This window comes from Folsomia candida, unplaced genomic scaffold (genome assembly GCF_002217175.1).
Source record: "Folsomia candida strain VU population unplaced genomic scaffold, ASM221717v1 Fcan01_Sc031, whole genome shotgun sequence".
In the NCBI taxonomy this organism is placed as follows: domain Eukaryota; kingdom Metazoa; phylum Arthropoda; class Collembola; order Entomobryomorpha; family Isotomidae; genus Folsomia; species Folsomia candida.
The window spans coordinates 409042-428146 of NW_019091223.1; the positions used below are offsets into that span (position 1 = coordinate 409042).

Sequence of the window (19105 nt, forward strand, 5' to 3'; positions counted from 1 at the left end):
TTTGTAACTTAAAAATTATGGATTTTTAGGTGTATTAAAATCATATTGTAAATATCTCACGGAGATGAACAGTTTTCAAAATCGCCATTTGAATACAAGGACAAAGGGAAAGTTGAGACACAAAAATTCAAACTCAGAAACCACATGCAATGCCACCTTAACCAACTGCAGTTTCAAACTTTTTAATGTACATATTTACCTGCACTCATTTTGAGGCCCGTTTCTCGGCGTGGCTGGATAAGTTGACACACAGTTCTTCAACTTTTTTGCACGGTTCCTTTTATTTTTGCGAGAACGACGACTCACGCCGGGACATTTTTTGGGACAAATTTGGCAACATATGCAAAAACTCAGGAGCACGACGAAGCCAAATACATACAAAAAGACAGAGCCGTTCTCGTCCATCCTTTCCAGGTCGCGGATGGGAGCCATATTTGTGACGGCAGCCCCTCGTATTTTACAATGGCGTAGATTAGCTAATTATTAAAGCTAATTATTAGATAATTAGCAAATTTTCGAAATTCTTCACAATTAAAATGTGATATTTTGAGTGTCACTATTTAAGTACCATTTAAGTTTTCAGAAATCTTTGTATTTCCAGAAATTTTGTAAATTCTTATCTAAAATATTTTTCCTATCACCCGAAGTTTTCAGAAATGCCGTGTCTCAGAACAATTTAGTTACAAATGTACACACGTGACAAACTAATGACAATAGTTTGTATTTTATAGTTGGCAGAAACACTAATAACTCGGAATTTTAAAGCACAAATAGTTTAAATACTTATGTATTTGTCTTCGTGGAGAAAGAAATTGGGATCTTGAGCGGTTTAAGGTTTATTAAGTGTAAAGTGCAAGCAAAATTATTGAGGTGTGTCGTGCTTGGGAGAGAAACAGGGAGAAACTGGTCAAAAATTGGGATTTTGTTTTGGATACACGATCCAATGAAAAGGGTTAAAAATATCCAGATTTGCCTGGAATTGGGGCTATGCAAATAGCCAACTGGAGAAATTATGGGTCGTGCTGCTAACCCTTTGTCGCGACGGGTGACGACAAACTACCCACATACGTAAATAGCTATATTAAGCATACTATACATATGTATAACTAGTCAATTTAAAACTGCGTATCTTAAACTAAATACATTTCCAGAATTTTAGTTTCGGAAAAGTAAAAATACTTTTTCTGTGTATTGACTCAGAAATAATACAGTAGATTTTTAACTATGCATGTCTCTCCTTAAGAAAAGTGGACGGTTGGTCGGTATAAATAAAATGTCAACAAATACACTCTTGCAAATACTATGAATTATGTTTTTAGCAGTCCGTTTACTTTGATTTATATGTTAAATAAACTTTCCTAAATATCTACATGGAAAGGTTAAATTGGGTGAAAAGTAAAATTATTTAATTACTCCGGATTTTGTATAGTTAAAGAATTCAGATTTAATTTAACTTTCTGAAGGATAGCATTATTTTTAGGAATGTCAAATTTATTTATGGAAAAACCTTAAGAAATAAACTTTAATGGATCTACATATGTATGTATTTATGTATGTAGATACATGCTAATACAAAATATCACTTTTAATTCCTACCTTAATTGAATCAGATACATACATAAATACCATCTGGTATTATACTAATACCGGTTTTCTTAGAGTGCAACAGGGCAAAAAGTATGTTACGATCGAAATAGCAAAATACATATTTACATATCAAAGTTGTCGTTCGCCCAAATCCTGGACAACGAGCCAATGACAGTGGCGGATAAATAGGGGAGGTGGCATAGGCGTGACCTAGGGTCCCCCGTACTAAAGGGGCCCCCGGGTTCGACGTAGGTAAAGAAGTTTGCTCATAAAAATTTATAGATAATGCAGAATAACATATTGTAGTTAATTGTTATTCCTCCATTTCACAATTTATGAAATTCTGAGCAACGTATTTTGGAGATATAAATTCTCCAATGTCCTGTTTCTGGCCATGACAATTTTTGCATGCAATTTCGCAATATTTTCGCAAGTTTTAATAGATTGCAATATAATCCATAATAAAACTTATGGCCCCTTGAGATTTTTACATCACGAAAAATCTGACCTAGCGGCCCCGTTTGGGCTTAATCCGCCACTGGCCTACGACCATATAAAAATTGAAGTATAGCGTCGCCAGTAGCGCAATTAAATTTTAGGGGCCCTTAGGCTAATGCAAAAAAAACTTGACACAAAAAATCTTATACTTTTCAGTTAGAATTTCGTTTCTGCTTATTTTAAGGCGGATAAGCCTTAAAATTATTAAGAAAAAATTTTTGCATCAAAATTAAGTTATTTTAAATCGGGCCAGTAAATCTTTCAAATTGATAATTTATGTGCATGTATGACCGTTTAACTTTAACCTAATGAAAAATATATTAATTTTGGAAAAAATACAAAAAAATTTTGAAAAAAAAACTCTATATTATATAAACGCTATATTAACCGTTATATTAAATTCCGCCACTGATGACTAAGTTTTTGAAGTAACAAAATAACTATTTCAAAAATCTGTATATTGCCTATGTTGGCAACCCTCGGGGCCCCCGATGTCATGGGGCCCTTAGTTTTTGCCTACCTTGCCTACATGATATTTGTGCCACTATACAGCGTTGAAATAATTAATTAAAAATTAATCTCAAGCAAAATCTCTAATTAATTACATATTATTGGTTACATTACAGAGCATTTTGCACACAAAATTATCCGCACGGCATTTAATCCAAAGAGTCACTTTGAATACGAGATCATTTTTTTTATAACACTACTTATGTAAAAGTAAGAAATTTCGTACGGTTCACACGATTTTAGTTATCGTGATAAGAAATTACTCATTTTGTATCATTTGTGAGAAAATGTGTTATGCAAATTGAATATGTGAATTTTATGAAATACAAATTATACTAGGTTATCAGGATGGAAAACGTAAAGCAAAGTCACTACGACGTTAATTAGCATATGAAGTATAAAATATCTGAATTTAGAGCAGGTAAATTACTTATCATATCAGGTTTAAATTATCAACATACATGCCGGAATTTATGTAACTACATGAAGTCCTGCTAAAATCCTAACTTGAGGAAATAACCAGATTTTAAGAAAATTCCAATTTGAATTGCATTTTTCATCGTAAAATACGATTGAAATTTTGATAAAATCCGGGCAAATTGAGTTTACGATGACAAGTCTAAAACCAATATTTTCTACAGTATAAAAAATGTATGCACAAAAAAAGTTTTATTAAATGCCAGATCGGTTTTTCTCTAAGAACTATGAATCATTTATGATACGAATATTTACATAACAGTTATTAAGCGAACTTTTAAACATAAATTTACATACCTGCCCTTATCCTTACGACACCTTTTTGCCGCTGTTTTCCTCGATCTCTTCGAACGTTTCGTTCTCTTCGAACTTGGGAGAGAAGGACGCTCAGGACGCTCCTCAGAGGAGTCAATTTTCTTGGCACAAATTTGAGGACATATTTGCAAACATGCAATAACACAGAGTAGCGCCATCATACTTCTTGTAAATAACAGCCGAATGTTTACTAATATTTTAATATCTGTCATATTTACTTTGTAGAAAAATATTCGGCACCCCCTCAAATTTAAGAAGGACCGATTTATCAGTATTTAACTAGTTCAGGATTAAATCTCATAAACAAATGGCGTATTTATGTAAATATTTCGTATTCCGATTTATCAATATTTAAGTAGTTCACGATTAAATATCGTAAACAAATTCACAACAAATAGCGTATAGAATGAGAGTATTTTCGTATTTTTAACACTGATCAAGTCGATACTTCAGATAAATAAGTTAATGTTAATTTAGGTATTCAAGGACGAAAATTGGAATGTTATTTAGTAACTGAATTTTTATTAAGTGCATTTCACGCATGAGAAACTGGTTGAGATGATTGAGGTGTGTCGTGGGAGCGAAAAAGTGAGAAACTGCGTAAAAATGAGACCCTTCCCGTTTCATTTAAGTAGTTTCAGGATAAAATGGGGAGCATGGAAAAAGTTAAAAATATGTACGCAGTTTTCTTAGTATCTACATATTTAAATACTTGATTCTTGACATCAGGGTTCGGAAAACCCCGGGGTTTTTGTAGAAAAACCCCACCCCGTGGGTTTTTCCGGGGTTTTTGGGGTTTTTGTGGGTTTTTGGGTTTTTGTGGGTTTTTGTGGGTTTTTGTAGATTTTGGGGCAGGTTGAACCAGAATTCCTAAAATTATTTATTAGAGAAAAACTAATTTAATATACGATTTTAACATGCAATTTTAACCGTTATCATTGATTTGGACTATTACATCGAAAATTCATGTTTGACATGTAAACCTGGAAATATGCAATGATACTTGGAAATTCAAGTCGCAAATGAAAATTCTCAAAATTTCAAGATGAGGCAGAAAAGTTAATTAGCAATGATCTACGTTGTAGTTTAAGGGATTTTGTTTCAATCTGCCTCAAAATCTTACAAAAACCCCGGAAAAACCCACAAAAACCCACAAAAACCCGCAAAAACCCCATTAAGCATTAGGGTTTTTCCGGAGATTTGATACCCCAAAAACCCACAAAAACCCCAAAAACCCCAACCCACAAAAACCCGGGGTAGCGAACCCTGCTTGACATGGCATTGTCGTGAAAATAGTCGTCTGGAGAAATAAGGGTTCGTGCTACTAATCCTATTGAATACGCCTTTATTATGGTGGTGACATGTAAAAAGAAAGGAACCCTTTAAAAAGGGTACCCCTTTATTTTTAGGGGATTGTTTATCCAGAATTCTTCTTAATCTGATGCTCACGACTCGTTTGTGTAGCTCGTTGTATTGCAATGATTATTTTAACTTACAATTTTTAAGTAATCAGTTTTCCAAGTATGTACACAAATGAATAATAAACCAAGTCCATGCCCATTCAAAAATTTCTTATGGGGCCTTTTATACTTAAAATAAAGTTGAAACTAATTTAAATTTTGAAATGAAAATGTCTTGAAAATAGCTTTCTTTATGCATGTGTAATAATTTCATGATAAGTCACTTATCTGTCATGTAGATATTTCAATAATATTGCCAAATTGTAAGTATAACGCAGCTAAATAAAGTTTAAGGATGTTGACTTTACGATAATTTTGTCACGGATAGTTGTGATTTTACAACGTAACTAACAAATGAGCATTATTATCTAATGCATTCTTAATCATTACAACTAACTTAAATTTATCCAGCAGTTGCGTCCAACTTAAAGTGTGACAAAGTATAAGAAATATGTGTAAATATTTGACACACTCTAAATAAAACCTGTGCTAAATTTATCCAAGGTTGAATAAAAGAGGAGGAAGGCACCACATTACCACAATCGGCTAAAATTTGCGAAAAGGTTGGATATACATATAAGTTTTACGCAAGCGGTACATAAGTTTTGCACAACGGTTGGATGCATTTTAAGCAATTTTTGTCATCTTCTTTTTATTGCTCAAACTTATGTAAATTTTGCACTTTTATTTAAAGTGCATCGTCGAATCTCATGGTTATCAATATCAAATCATAATATCAGAGTAAAACCGGTGTAATATTTATGCAAAAGTCATACATTTTCGCAAATTGAAATATTTCAATATAATATAATATAATATATATTTACATATATACTTTTGCGGAAATTTATAAGAAATATTCCCTGACAAATTTTATATTCAAGAGCTCTCTTCTATCGTAAAATTAAATGGGGGCAAAAAATTTGAGCGGACAGGACCAGGGTTCATGTGGTTTCTTACTTTTGCAGGTCGAAAAAACATACACGTTCAAAAATATAGTTCCCATTCAAAAGTCTATCATCCAGATTTCTGACTCAAGATTTTCATTTTTCTTCACATTTAAATAGTTATTTTCATTCAAAGTCATTTCATTTCACTTTATCCGACTTCATTTCTTACTTTGCCCCATGTATTTACAGGGTGGCCCACTCTAGCTGTAAGCGAAATGGAAAGCTCTAGCTTCAACAGTTTTCGTGCTACAAATTTCTAGTTAATTTTGGTGGAAAGCCAGTTAATTTTTGAATAGAAACAATTATTAGTTTTCGAGATTTCCTCATCCTGCATTAATGCAGCGCTGAAGAAGACGCCTGCAGTCCTCCGCCGAAGCACGCATTGAATTCTTGGACATAGTGTTCCATTTCGTGGTCAAAAAATTTTTTCAGGGCTCTACACTTCTATAAGGCTTAGAACACACCTTTGCCCCTAACTTTGACCACATTTCATATTCCGGGGATTCAAATTCATCAAGGAGCATGACAATTTCAAAGTGCGGATAAAGTCAGGAATTTGGTTTTTTAGCCACGCTTTGATCGCTTTTTGCACTATAAGCTCGTGCTGAGTCCTGCACAAAGGTCCAGTCGACTTCATTGAATAGGACCTCTCTTAGGGGATGTTCCACGGACCGAAAAACATATTTTGAGAAATTTTCTTCCTTCTCCTTCCCCTCATTTTCGACAGCATGTGGAGGAATTATCCCAATTGGCTCCCACCTACCAAAATCATCACAAAACCTGGATAATGTGACTTTCTGACCCTTTGTCTATATGGGCAGACGTCTTTGACACCTTTTGCATAGAGTAGGTCAACTGGTTTGTTCAAAGATTGTTCCGATCTGAAAATCTCCTCATTTGGAAAAATAATCCTCCTCGCTTTTTTGGAGCGTATCGCTTCAAGAGAGCCCTTCATTTCTTTAGTCTGGTCTTCCTCTGAGGAATTTTCAGCATGTAACAAGTACAACGTTTCAAAGCCTTAAGTCCAAGGTTTAATTTGAGCACTTGTTGGATAATCTGCATCCATCGGATGGCCGATGAAAATAGCCTCACGGCTATTTTCCGTTAGAATTTCGTGAATTTCCTCGAATTCTATCTTCCAGCGCCTTCACAATCGGTGTGGTCTTTGCAGGGTTTGAAAAAAAATTTCTTCGACTGTTCTTAGTCGACCTGGTCCCCATGAACGTTTTCATAGTCCGTTGGACTAAATTAAAGTATACGTTCGATTCCTGTCACACTTTTAGAATTCGCTATTTCTCCTCTCATTTTTTTGGTGAAAAATTATCGCCGCCCGCGTGCCTTTAACATTTTCCCTGGTGATATGCTTTTCAATAATTAAAATATCGATTAGTGGTTTTTATGCAAAATCGCACGACAAATCCAACGCAAGTATCAGATTTTTATTATCTTCAACGGTTTTAAAGTTAAGAGCTACTTACAGGTAGCCTTGGCATGCTATGTATGAAGCATCGGATGAGAAATGAAACGAGTAACAATCCTTTCATTCACAGTCATTCATCTGAAATGACGGAATCCTTCAGTCATTTTCATTCAAACGGAAAGAAATTCATTCGCATGCATTCACTATAATAATCATCCGAATGAATGAAGGTATGTAAATAGGCTTATTAAAATTACACGTTGGGATAAAGCTAATTCAATATGCGAATTCATTCATGAAATTTTAAGAATTTTCCAAAATCATTTGGACTTCCCCGTCATAAGGTCAAGTCAACCAAATATTAAACGCGGACTTGCACGTTGCTGGTACATGCACACTTGGAAATTAAAGTCGTTCATGATAAGAATATTCGAAATTTCTTATTAAATCCGCAAAATTTAATTTGTATGAATAAATAATCCAGCAAATACGGATTTTTTCCCAGTCCACACTAAAATCTCACAAAACAACTTGATACATAACCAAATTAAGCATTGGTTTCCGAGATTTGATACCACAAAAGCCCACGCAAAAAAATAGGGGTAGCGTGCATACATATGTATGAACCTTAGCCGGGCCATCACAAGATTTCCCTTTGTCCTTTAATTAAAGCGTACCCTGAAAAATATACTCATACGCACATACATACGTAATACATAAATTTGTATACGTAAATATGTACCTCTAAGAAACCTGGTAACTAAGGTATTACTAGGTGGAGTATCTAAATATGTCTCTATCGCATTGTAATAAATTTACCGTTGACCCTCAGCTACATATGAATACCATTTCCTGGTCATATTAAATTTATGTATCACGTGGAAAATAAGCTACCCAAAATCACCCACCTTTTGACGACGTAATATATGCACGCTTCCTATTTATCCCTTTATCTTTCTGTTGCATGGAAAGACCCTCAGCCTCAACTCCTTCACTGTTGCAGGGATGATTCGCTTTATTCTCATTCAAGTCATTGATTTACATACAGGTTTGTACATAAACTATCTAATATCTTGTAATGGTTTAATCTCGCCTAGAACTTGTACATGTCTACATACATACGTCAAACTGTTAAGTAAATGATTCGATTCAAGGGACAAGAATATACTCGAATACGTAAAACCTGCTCATACGTAAACACATGTTTCACCAATCTAAAAAATCATCAATACAGTTATCTAGAAAATTATTATTACAGTTATCTAGGAAATTATTATTTTAAACAAGTATTTACATTAAAAAACACGACCTTCTAAATAAAAATAAGTAAGAAAAATTTCCTCAAGCTTGAGTAAAAAAGAGGACGACACAACCGAAATATAAAACTTATCCAAGGTTATGCAAAATCTATCAATTCTTTATACAAATTTTTACAAAACTTTGGAAAAATTTTGCACAACGGTTGGCTAAATTTTCCAGTTTGGTTGTGGAATCCTCTTCTTTTTTATACTCAAACTTGAGGAAACCTTACTTATTTTTATTTAGAGTGTGGTCCGGAAAGTATTTATAAAGTGTGTGCGTGTATTTACATAAGAATGAAACCTGAACAAAACTTTGCCTCATTTAGAGAACTAATCAACCATATTAATTTAAAATATGAAGATTGTAAATCATCCGTGGGTGGTAACATTTCCAAGGCGAAGGAGTCCAGTTATATCGAGAAATTGGTCCGTTTGGCCCGGGGAGAGAGTGATGTCCACAAATGTTTAAGATATCTCAAGGACAAAGTCGTAAGTATTTATGTAAATATGTAGGATAATAAATAATTTTGAGACAAATCGTCACCCGCGGAGTGCCCTATTGTTTGGTAATGATTTTGTCACCAATTGGGGAATAAGGGAAAAGTACTTGTACCAAACACATGTGTGTTAAAAAATTGGACATTTTTATTTGCATATTGGACTTTGTTAAACCGTTTATGATTAACGTATTGCATTTTCTAAATTATGACACGAGTCACGAGTGTTTGCTTTACCTCCAATTGGTGACAAATCATTACCAAAAAATAGAGCACCATAGTACCTCCACGGGGTAACGAATTATTTATTTAGAGTGTATGGATATAAATATGTAGCTCGGTTAACGCGGGACTTATACGATGCACTCTTCCTGCGTTGTACATATGTAGAAATTTCAAGTAGCACGTAGAGCCAGTGGCCGCGGAAGGGTGGGGACGGAGGGACAATGTCCCTACGGTAATTCGAAGTTGTCCTGACTATCTCCACATGTCATACACACCACTGCCTCCCCTATCCAGCAATATTAATGTCCCTAAGGCTTCCGCGGCCACTGCGTAGAGCGTTCCTGTGATTTTTTTCTACAAGACTCAAAACTAAAAATTGAATGGTGCATACATAATTAATTTTAATTTTATTAATTTGACTTTATTAATTATATTAAATTAATTAAGATTTTAATTGAATATAATTGATAATTAATTAATTAATTGTTGCATAGTTCGTGCTACGAGATAAGGAATATTAGCTAAACTAAAAGTGGGCAATTATATTACAGCCTGCCGTCCAAGGCGAGCAGTGGGTCGTCTTTTGTTGGGCTTATGCTGACATCCTCCATAAAGAAAAGGGCCCCCTCCCTCCGGGGGAAAGATGTCGAAAAGCCAAGGAATTCTTCACTTATAGCATACAAAATCACGCCAAGGTACACACACACTAAAAATTCGAGGTAACCCTTTTTTGTGTAAAAATGACTCCAACACTGCACATTGTAAACCGTGTCCCACCGGGAGTAAAGTCGTCAGTGCGATGTGGTGTTAATCCACGAGTAACAGGGTGCCGAGTAAATTTTGACTGGTTTACTCTTCCCCGTGTTAATGTTACCCATGCACGAGTTGTGACACTGTGATTTACTCTTTACGGAGTAAAAAGGAAGCGTCCTTTTTACTCCATCTATCACGAGCGGGCACGAAGCTTTGTCAGTCCACCACTCTCCAAAATATATACCTTTTTTGCTTTATCTGACTGTTAGAAATATAATAATTCTGCTTTACTTACATAAACAATTAGTAATAGATATTTCTAACTAATAATAATTGGTTAGCATAATCCCATCTATACGCTCTGGTACACAAACTACTAGTGATGTGTACTTGTGTTGAAATAAGACGGCTGTTGGAGCAATGTGATTTGAGTGATTACTTCCATAAGTTTCAAGGTCAGTTTTTATAATAATTTTTTGGGGACTTGAAATCATTCGTACTAAATACTTAACGCTGTTTTATTTTTTTAGATAAACTCATCTGTGATGACCCCTTGTCGACATTGAAAGAGACCGACCTAGTTGAACTTGTACAGGGCATTGGACATCATCTGAACTTTGAACATTAAGAATTCGGACAACTATCTTTCTATTTTTTGATTTTACATAGTTATAGATAGATAGTTGAAAAGCATAGAAATAACTTTAAATTATTACCCACAATTTTGTTACACCTGATTAAATACGAAGTTTTTAATATGAATATAATATTAATTGTCCGTTAATACAGGCATTGTATGGATAACTCATAACCAGTAAAAACAACCCTGTAATCAGTAAAGTGGTAGCTCGGTACCGAGTTAACGGTAACCCCAGTACGAGTTATACGTTAACCCTGTGCGGGGCTAGCCACCAACTCGCTCAGGGTAAAGTCGGTTACCCTTTGGAAAATTCGCTCGGTTTACTCTGCACAGCGTGGAATCACTTTCAAGTCCGCACAGTATTATATTTTACTCTGCACGGACTAAAAAATTTTTACTGTGCATGTTCGCCTCCAAATTCTGTATATACAGGGTCATTTAAATGTCACGTTACAATGGAAAATTTTTCGATGGGAAAAAATTCGTAATTTCTATTAGTTCGAAATTTTGTCTCTAAAATTCAAAAATTTCATCATCAATGTTCCATCAGTGTTATAAAAATTTTATAAAAATCTCAGCCAAAAATCTTGTAACTAATGGAGATTTAGGGGTTTTTCCCATTGAAAAATTTTCCATTGTAGCGTATAACATTTTAAGCACCCTGTATGTACGAAGAATGTTCAGCTAAAACTTGAACAATTTTGAGGTTTACTTACAATTAGTTTTGCTGAATGCGTAATTTCTAGTTTATTGCACATTATTTGGAAAAATATAACTCACAAATATGTTTTAAATGCATCTCAGCTTTCCATAGTTTCTGTTCCACCGTTCTCTTGTATTTTTTGTTATTCCAGAGTTTGCGCGAACTCCACGAAATCATGGTGTTGATCGACCACGCCGGAAAGTTGGGTCCCCTGGAGAAGGCTATGGTTAAAAAAGAGGCGAAAATCGGTGCCGAAACTTGCACCATGGAGGAAATCATACTCACCAAAGCTAACACTTTATCCGTTAGTGGGGAAATCACGAAATTAAATCTCATCTTCCCCGCCGCGTACGGATCGGGCCCCGCGAAACGGTTCGTTGCCGACTTATACCCCAATTTACGCCCACCAAATCCCCCCCAGCCAGCTACTAATGAACTAAAGAATGAGAAAAGATCTGACCCAGGGAAAGTATCGACTTACCCCGTAAAAGTATCGAATTCCCCCGTACCACCTGTCTGGGGACCGAATCACAAACCTCTCGAGGGATGGAAGAACTCGCTGTGCGATAGCATCCTCCACTCCCCGAACAAGGCGAGGATACCCGGGAAAATCGCAGATTGGGTGACGCGACCCGCTTTGTCGGCCTGCGGTGATCCGTCGCTCCAAATTTGCGAAGGGTTGGATAAAATGTGCAAAAAAATCGGGCCTCAATACGAGTCCGTCCTAGCGATCCGACTGCTCTGGGTGTACGTCGCCGTGTTAGAGCGGCGGATGAAGGACGACCCGGTAACAGCCGTTAATGGGGTGGATACCGATCGGCGGGTTGTTTAAACTTGCGGTGAAAAACGATAAATATGAGGTAGGTTGATTTTTTAGTACTAGTTTATACGCCCACCCGTAGATGGGCAATAAAGGCCCCTCGATTAAGTCAAAACAGAGAATGAAAATATCCGTGAAGTTGGCCCCCCATTTATCTCTTCAAGTCATAAGTAACATGGTTTACCCTAGATTTGGCACAGTTTACTTCATGTAAAATTCAGAGTGCATTTACTCTTCAAAAAAGTGGGGTAACATTATTTTTAATTGTTCAGCATTATCCGGACTGGTTCTCCTTAAAAAAATTAACTTACCTACCCAATATTTTCGCAACAAATATGTAAATCATTTTAATTTTTAAATTCCAGAATAGTAAACACATTATAAACCTGTGGAACGCAATTTGGGAATTGTCCCCTCACATGGATGGTGTCTTTCCAATCACGTCCGCCATCCTGGCGGAAGCCTATCCGCACCTGGACTTGATCCTATCGCCGGATCGTGTCAGCTACAAGTCGGATAAATTCTTTGTAGAGTTTGCCCCCAAGATGCCACCCCCTGCAGCAAGTAATAAAATAGTAAGTCACCATTTGACAGGTATTCCTATGGGAGTACTTCCAGTAAAAATGGGACATACAATACAATGGAGGTCTCCCAGCGTAGGCTAAAAGATTTGGACCAAACTACCGTCAATCGATCACAAATATAATTAGTATGGAATTGTCAAATGGCAGTATCTGCCATTGCGCCCGTTTGGCGGAGATATTTGCATTCAAAGGGAGAAAAATGCGCAGAAAACTTGGAAAATAATAAATTTGCTAGCCATTGGGATTCGTTTTCTCCTCTTCTTACGCAAAAATCTCAGAAAAACCTGCGCATTTGCGGATAGTTGCATTTGCAAATTTCATACCAATTATATTTTTGATTGATTGACAACATTTTTGGTGCAAATCTATGAGCATACGTTGGGCGTAGGGCTGACAAATCCGGATACTCCGAATTCGAAAAAATGCAGGATCGAATGGTAGTACACTTCGACCAACGCAAAATTTGAAAAAATGCAGGATCGAATGGAAGTACACTTCGACCAACACAAAATCTGAAAAAAGTGCACGATAGAATTGTAGTACAATTCGACCAACACCAAAAATCTGGAAAAAATGCACGATCGAAGGGTAGTACACTTTGGCCAACACAAAAATGAGAGAAATGTACGCATCGACAACTGGGAAATACGCTTAGACCACCGAAATACATTAATATTTCAAATTGCAATCCCAAACTGTTCTGTCGACGAAAATTACGCAAAGCTGTTTGAGATTTGGTAATTTTCACAATATTAGATAACAAAGCTGGCCAACGATCAAATAAAGTTTCAGACCTGCGTTAATTTGATTGAAGTTGAAAATTTAAATTAGTTGCAGTTTTTACATTTATGAACGACTTCAATTTTTTGCCCAAACTTGATTTTCCCAGATTCACATGTTTTTTCATAAGCATCATACATCATTTCTGCATCAATGCTTTTGAACGAGTTTGTACTTAATTGTAGGGTTGCCGCGGGTAGCGAAAATGCTACCCGTTACCCGACCCGCTACCCGCAGCACAATTACCCGTACCCGCACGGGTACCCGTTACCCGCTACCCGTTATGAGAATTGGGTTAAAAACTAACCAAGCTTAAGTTTGATTTGATCAATTATTTGTTCGTTTGGGTTAATATGTATTTTGAGATACTGCTATGCAAGTAAGGCATGTGTTTTGGCTTATAACTGGATCGTTTTTCAAGCTATGTCGGTATTTCTTAGCGATTTATGTATATCAAAAAATTAAACCAAAAAATAGGAATTACATGGAACTAATCTTCCCATTGAATTAACAGTTTAAAGGAAACTATTGCGGGGGGAGAGTTCAAAGTCCACCATGGATTTCGGAAAAACCACGAAAGCAGGAAACCAGGAAAAAGATACAGAACATTTACTTAAAAATTAAACTTTACCGCCAATATTATTCGTCGAATGGGTCATTCAAAGGAAAGATAAGTATCACATGATTCCTAATTTTTGGTCTGACTTTTTAATATATAATCGCTGGGCAATCTTGGTTTAGCTTGAAAAAGGTTCAATTTTTAGTTTGATTTTTTCAAATTTTGATTTAAATGAAGTTTTCATTAAAAAAAATTGTCTACAAATAATTTTTTTGCCTTCAACCGGATTCAGGTTTTTTTATCTTCAAAGCACAAATTAAAATCTCGGCAGTCTTACATAAATAAATACACACAAATACAAGTAAAATTATTACCGATATTTTAGAGCGGGCAAACTATGTTTGAGAAACAAAACAATATGTAATTGCTTCGCATTTTCTGGACGTGAAAAGTATTTGAGGCCGGCATAATAGGCCTCTGTGGCTTCCGTAAAGACACGCTCGTTATATACGCTTTTTGCTGGCAAATGACAAACTCTGAAATGGAAAAATAATAAATTGACGCTTTTGTTAGTAAATGGACTAACTGGCTGCTAACTTTCTTTGTGAACTGATTCGAACTGTCGAAAATTAAATAAAAACTAAACTACCCGTTACCCGTGCGGGTAGTTCTCACTACCCGCAGATAACGGGTACCCGCAAGAATCATGCGGGTATGCGGGTAACGGGTACCCGACCCGTTACCCGCGGCAACCTTACTTAATTGCACTTTTCTAGGTTCTTAATTTATTACCTAGTTTATGAGATAGAATGAGTGATAAGTCGCTTTAATTAATATGAGCACTATTTGCATTTAGTTTTGTAGCTGGACACAGTTTTTATTGCTTTTTCGACTTAATAATGGTTAATAACTTATTCATTGACCAGCTAGATTTTCGGGTCCTACGTTCTCGGAAACCCATTTCCTTCTAACGTAGGAAATAATGTTCCTATTTTAAGCCCTCTCATTCACAAATTTAGCGTTAAAGGTTAGCGTCTTAACGACGAAGTAGATACACACATTTATGTAGTACCTATTTTATTTTCCGTTGACGTCACAACACAAATATGTGTACTGCATTAATTAGCCTCACATAAAAATGTCTCAAAAAAGTATTTCCTTGATATTTTATGGAAAGCCCGATAATAAAAAAGAGGTTTTTCTCGAAGTTTGTATTCTTACATCTTGGCGTTTGAGAACTGGTTGAAAATTTTAATTGGTTGTAAGCAGGTGTAATTATAAAATTTGCATCGTGTCGGACGGAAATTTTATTAGAAAAACAGTAGCGCGAATGAGGTTACCAAAATGAGGAGTCAATAAAAATTCTACGTCTCGCTTCTTGAATTAGAGATTCCGTACTATATAGTGGCGATGGGGAACTTTGACCTAAAAATGGTCAAAAAATTATTCTTGAAATCTCAAATTTTGGTTTAATATGTGAAACATATCTGACCACGTGTCCTTAAAATTTCATAAGCTTTCCTTGAAAAACAAATTTCGTACGTAACTTCAAAACGAGGAAGTCGGGAAACGAGTTTTTTGTAAGTACCAAAATCTGAGCGACAAAAAATCGAAGAAGGCTTGACCAAATTTCAACAAAGGGAGGTGTGGCCGTGCAAAAATTAGGACATACATAAAAATAAACAAGGTCCCAAAAAAGGGGAAATCTTAGTGAGGTAGTGCAATCCTAATTAATAAATAAAATTGGTTTGCCGCTCTCGGTACCATTTTTTACTGGAAGCATTAATCGTTTAAATAGAAAAGTTGTACTCTCAAAAGGTCCCATGATTTTGCCTGAATAGAATATCCTAATTAATGTATTGAATTGAAATTATAGATTTGTATCTTTTTTAAACAAATACGTAGTTCATAATTGTTTAGCCATTATATTTTACATATCAATCTCATTTAATTTAACTAACTGCTCGTTCACTACACAGTAAAAATGCCTCTTTCTCAATTTACTCAATAAAATTAAGAATTCATGCGTATGCAAAGAAAAATTTATACTGTATCCAGTAAAAATGGTACCGAGAGCGGTGATGCAAAAATTCTGCAATCTAATTTTATTTATTAATTAGGATTGCACTACCTCACTAAGATTTCTCCTTTTTTGGGACCTTGTTTATTTATAACTTTTAATTGGAATTTGGAATGTCAATGGGATGATTAAATTGCACCACCCCCTTTCAATACTTGCATCCGGGATAATTTTCTTAAATGCTTCGTTTTCAAAATTTAATTATCTCGTTATTTATTAACCGATTCAAGTTATTTTGGTCTTAAAATGTCTGCCTAGATTACTAAACACCAAATGATCTAATCTGGACGTGGAACACTCACAACAACCCCTTCATGCATTTTACCAAGAGTATTACAGAATCAAATATTAGTTGTTCTGTTTACAGTTTTGAATATTTATTTTGTTTTAAGGGGGAATTGGATGACGCCATTCCTTACACCCCTCTCTCTCATTATAGCTCTCTGATGAGAACTATAATTCTTATTTGTGCGAAAAAATTCAAGAAAAATGGGACATTTTAGAGGTGGGTCATCATATTCATCAAGAAGTCATCAAGAAATTTTTAACGAATATTCGTTTGATAAACCGGTGGAGAGTAGCTTGGTTGATAAACAGATGAGCACGAGAAACTCAGGATATTTTGAGTTTCGCGGTGGAAGGGTCCACTTTTTGTAGGGGTGTGGGGCATTGTGTTACATGAACAGTTTAACATTGTGTAAGAGGCCCCTTAAATTTATTACTTCTATGTCGTTGTTAATGGCATTGATTCATAGCACGTCTATGAATTTTATGGTCTTTGAATTGGAATAACTAAATCAATTCTGAACGGATTTTGATATATTTATACTTAAAATTTTCGGGATAAAATGTTCTACAATTCGTGGAGTTCAAACTGTTGATAAAGGTTTCTAGTAATTAGCAATAATTACAAATGTGTTTCTAAGGCCACATTTTTGCCCATATTTCTGGTCAAAATCACATAATCGCTTAGTCGGATCAGATCCCATTTGTAAATTATGTAACAATAATCGGTGCAAAATTTCATCAAAATCGGTTAAGAAATGACTGAGATATCGCAGATGGTCACTTTTTTGGGGTGGGTCAAATGCATACTTAGTAATTTTTTCGTTGTTAGGTATTTGCCTCACTAAGAAAAAAGTATGGCGAATCCGAAAATATCAACTTCAAATACGCACCACAAGAAAAAACCATCATATTGACCCCTTGAAAATGAAAAACAATTTAATTTATTTTTGGAAACTACGGATCCACGTTTGTGCCTAATGCGACCATGAAGTTGAAGATTAATCCAGACTATGCGCATCATATGAAGGCTCACAAGTTGTCGGTCAAAGCTTATTCAAAGAAATCTGCAGCAAAGCATACGGAACGTCAAGAACAAATGGTGAACGCAAGCCCTCCCAAGCTTTACAACAAAATTTCACCAAAATAGTTGGTCATTGGCGACGAGTCTTACGTCTTCAAAAACGTGACAGAAACTCCGGGAAGGCATTTTTTGTATGGGAAATATATCTCTCAACTGAAAACCGAAAAGAAATTAAAATGTTAAAATTTCTTGAGAAATTTCGGAAATGTTTGGCAGATGTTGGGTAAATTTGGGCATGTTTCGGACCCCTCGGTTCAAAATGGCTGTGTGGAGGAATAGGGCTATAAATAGAGGTTTTACGGTATTTGCATTTATTTGGTTTTCAGTTCGGTCTCATTTTCACGCCGTTTCGCGCATTTGGAAACCTTTTTCTTTTGTTTTTCTGCTCTCCACTAACCCCTCTGACACGGATTACCAGCACGGATAAAAATACAAATGGATCTGCCGACGTCCTAGCAGGCATACCGTAGGTACTCTATTTAAAGCGGGCTCAAAAGCCAGCACGGCGTTTGAGCCGGCTCACTTAGGCTACAGTTACAAACCGGAAAGAATTATAGACCGGGATCATTTTTACTCGGTTATACATATGTATATAACTTGAAGAAGTTAAAACGCATGAAGGGAATGAAATGATTAGAGACAAGGTTTGAAAACTTGAGCTCAAGACTCGGTTACAAATAGAGTATTTACGGTACCCATAGCGGATGTTACATGAGCTTAGATAGAAATCTTAGGGATAGATCTATACCTAGATCTATAGATTTAGCTAAGCCTAAAATCTATAGATAGAAACCTTGGTGTGCGGTCGAATTGCATAATTTTTTTGGTATAACGACAATTTATATGGTATAATTTGATTTGGTATAATATTGTTGGTATAATTTAAGGGAACCATTTGGTATAACGAAACTCATGGATAATTCTATTAGGGATAATTATATTTTAAGCTTTAAAGGGACCATAATTCATTCCATTCCTTCTTTCCTTGCATTCTACATTCACTCCAAAGTCACAACCATGTCCACTGAAAACGCTACTTGTACCAAAAACAACTGCAAGAATAACACAGAGTACTATATTTGCACGCACAGAAATAAAATGGCATGGAGGGTTAGCATTTACGCATAAATACTATGTGAAAAGCCATTGAAATTTTACAAAATGAACAGAGCCATTGGAATTTGGAAATCGAAAAATTGAAATCTGAGCAAGTCGAGTCACAGCATAAAATTTACAGGGACCTGGATAAGCGACTCCTCTTGATTGTAGAAAATCACAACACTGATCTTAACACTTTCGACTATCTCAAGGATATTGGACAATGTCTTAGGGGTCAAATGGTCGAATGCTAGTACACGGTTCGGTTGTAGCTTATTGAAAATATTTTTAGTTCATATAGAAGTAATTGGAAAGTTTGTTCAAGGAAAAACAATTAGCTTAATTCAGTAGTACGCATTTAATTTATGCAAGTGTATGGAGGGAAAAACACAAATTTCAGGGGTGTCAAAAACTGTCCAATTATTACTAGAGTTTGATGTGAACCAAATCCCTGGGGCCAAATACTCTCCGATAATGTG

The 19105-nt window shown here is 35.6% G+C and overlaps 1 protein-coding gene across 3 annotated transcripts; it reads left to right on the top strand.

Annotated features, from left to right (window-relative positions):
• Window positions 1-8373: 8373 nt before the first annotated feature.
• Window positions 8374-15286, top strand: LOC118439192. Of its 3 annotated transcripts, XM_035860289.1 has the most exons (5): window positions 8374-8543; window positions 8763-9007; window positions 9792-9935; window positions 11488-12196; window positions 12522-15286. In XM_035860289.1, exons 2-4 carry the CDS (start codon window positions 8813-8815, stop codon window positions 12166-12168), a joined length of 1020 nt encoding a protein of 339 aa, XP_035716182.1. In that variant the 5' UTR covers window positions 8374-8543; window positions 8763-8812; the 3' UTR covers window positions 12169-12196; window positions 12522-15286. The 3 variants fall into 3 exon arrangements, 2 of the variants coding, with proteins under 2 accessions (XP_035716182.1, XP_035716181.1); XM_035860288.1 differs by lacking the exon at window positions 8374-8543 and having other exon boundaries at window positions 8551-9007; XR_004837277.1 differs by lacking the exons at window positions 8374-8543; window positions 11488-12196; window positions 12522-15286 and adding exons at window positions 10335-10448; window positions 10524-11102 and having other exon boundaries at window positions 8560-9007.
• The last annotated feature ends 3819 nt before the right edge of the window (window positions 15287-19105 follow it).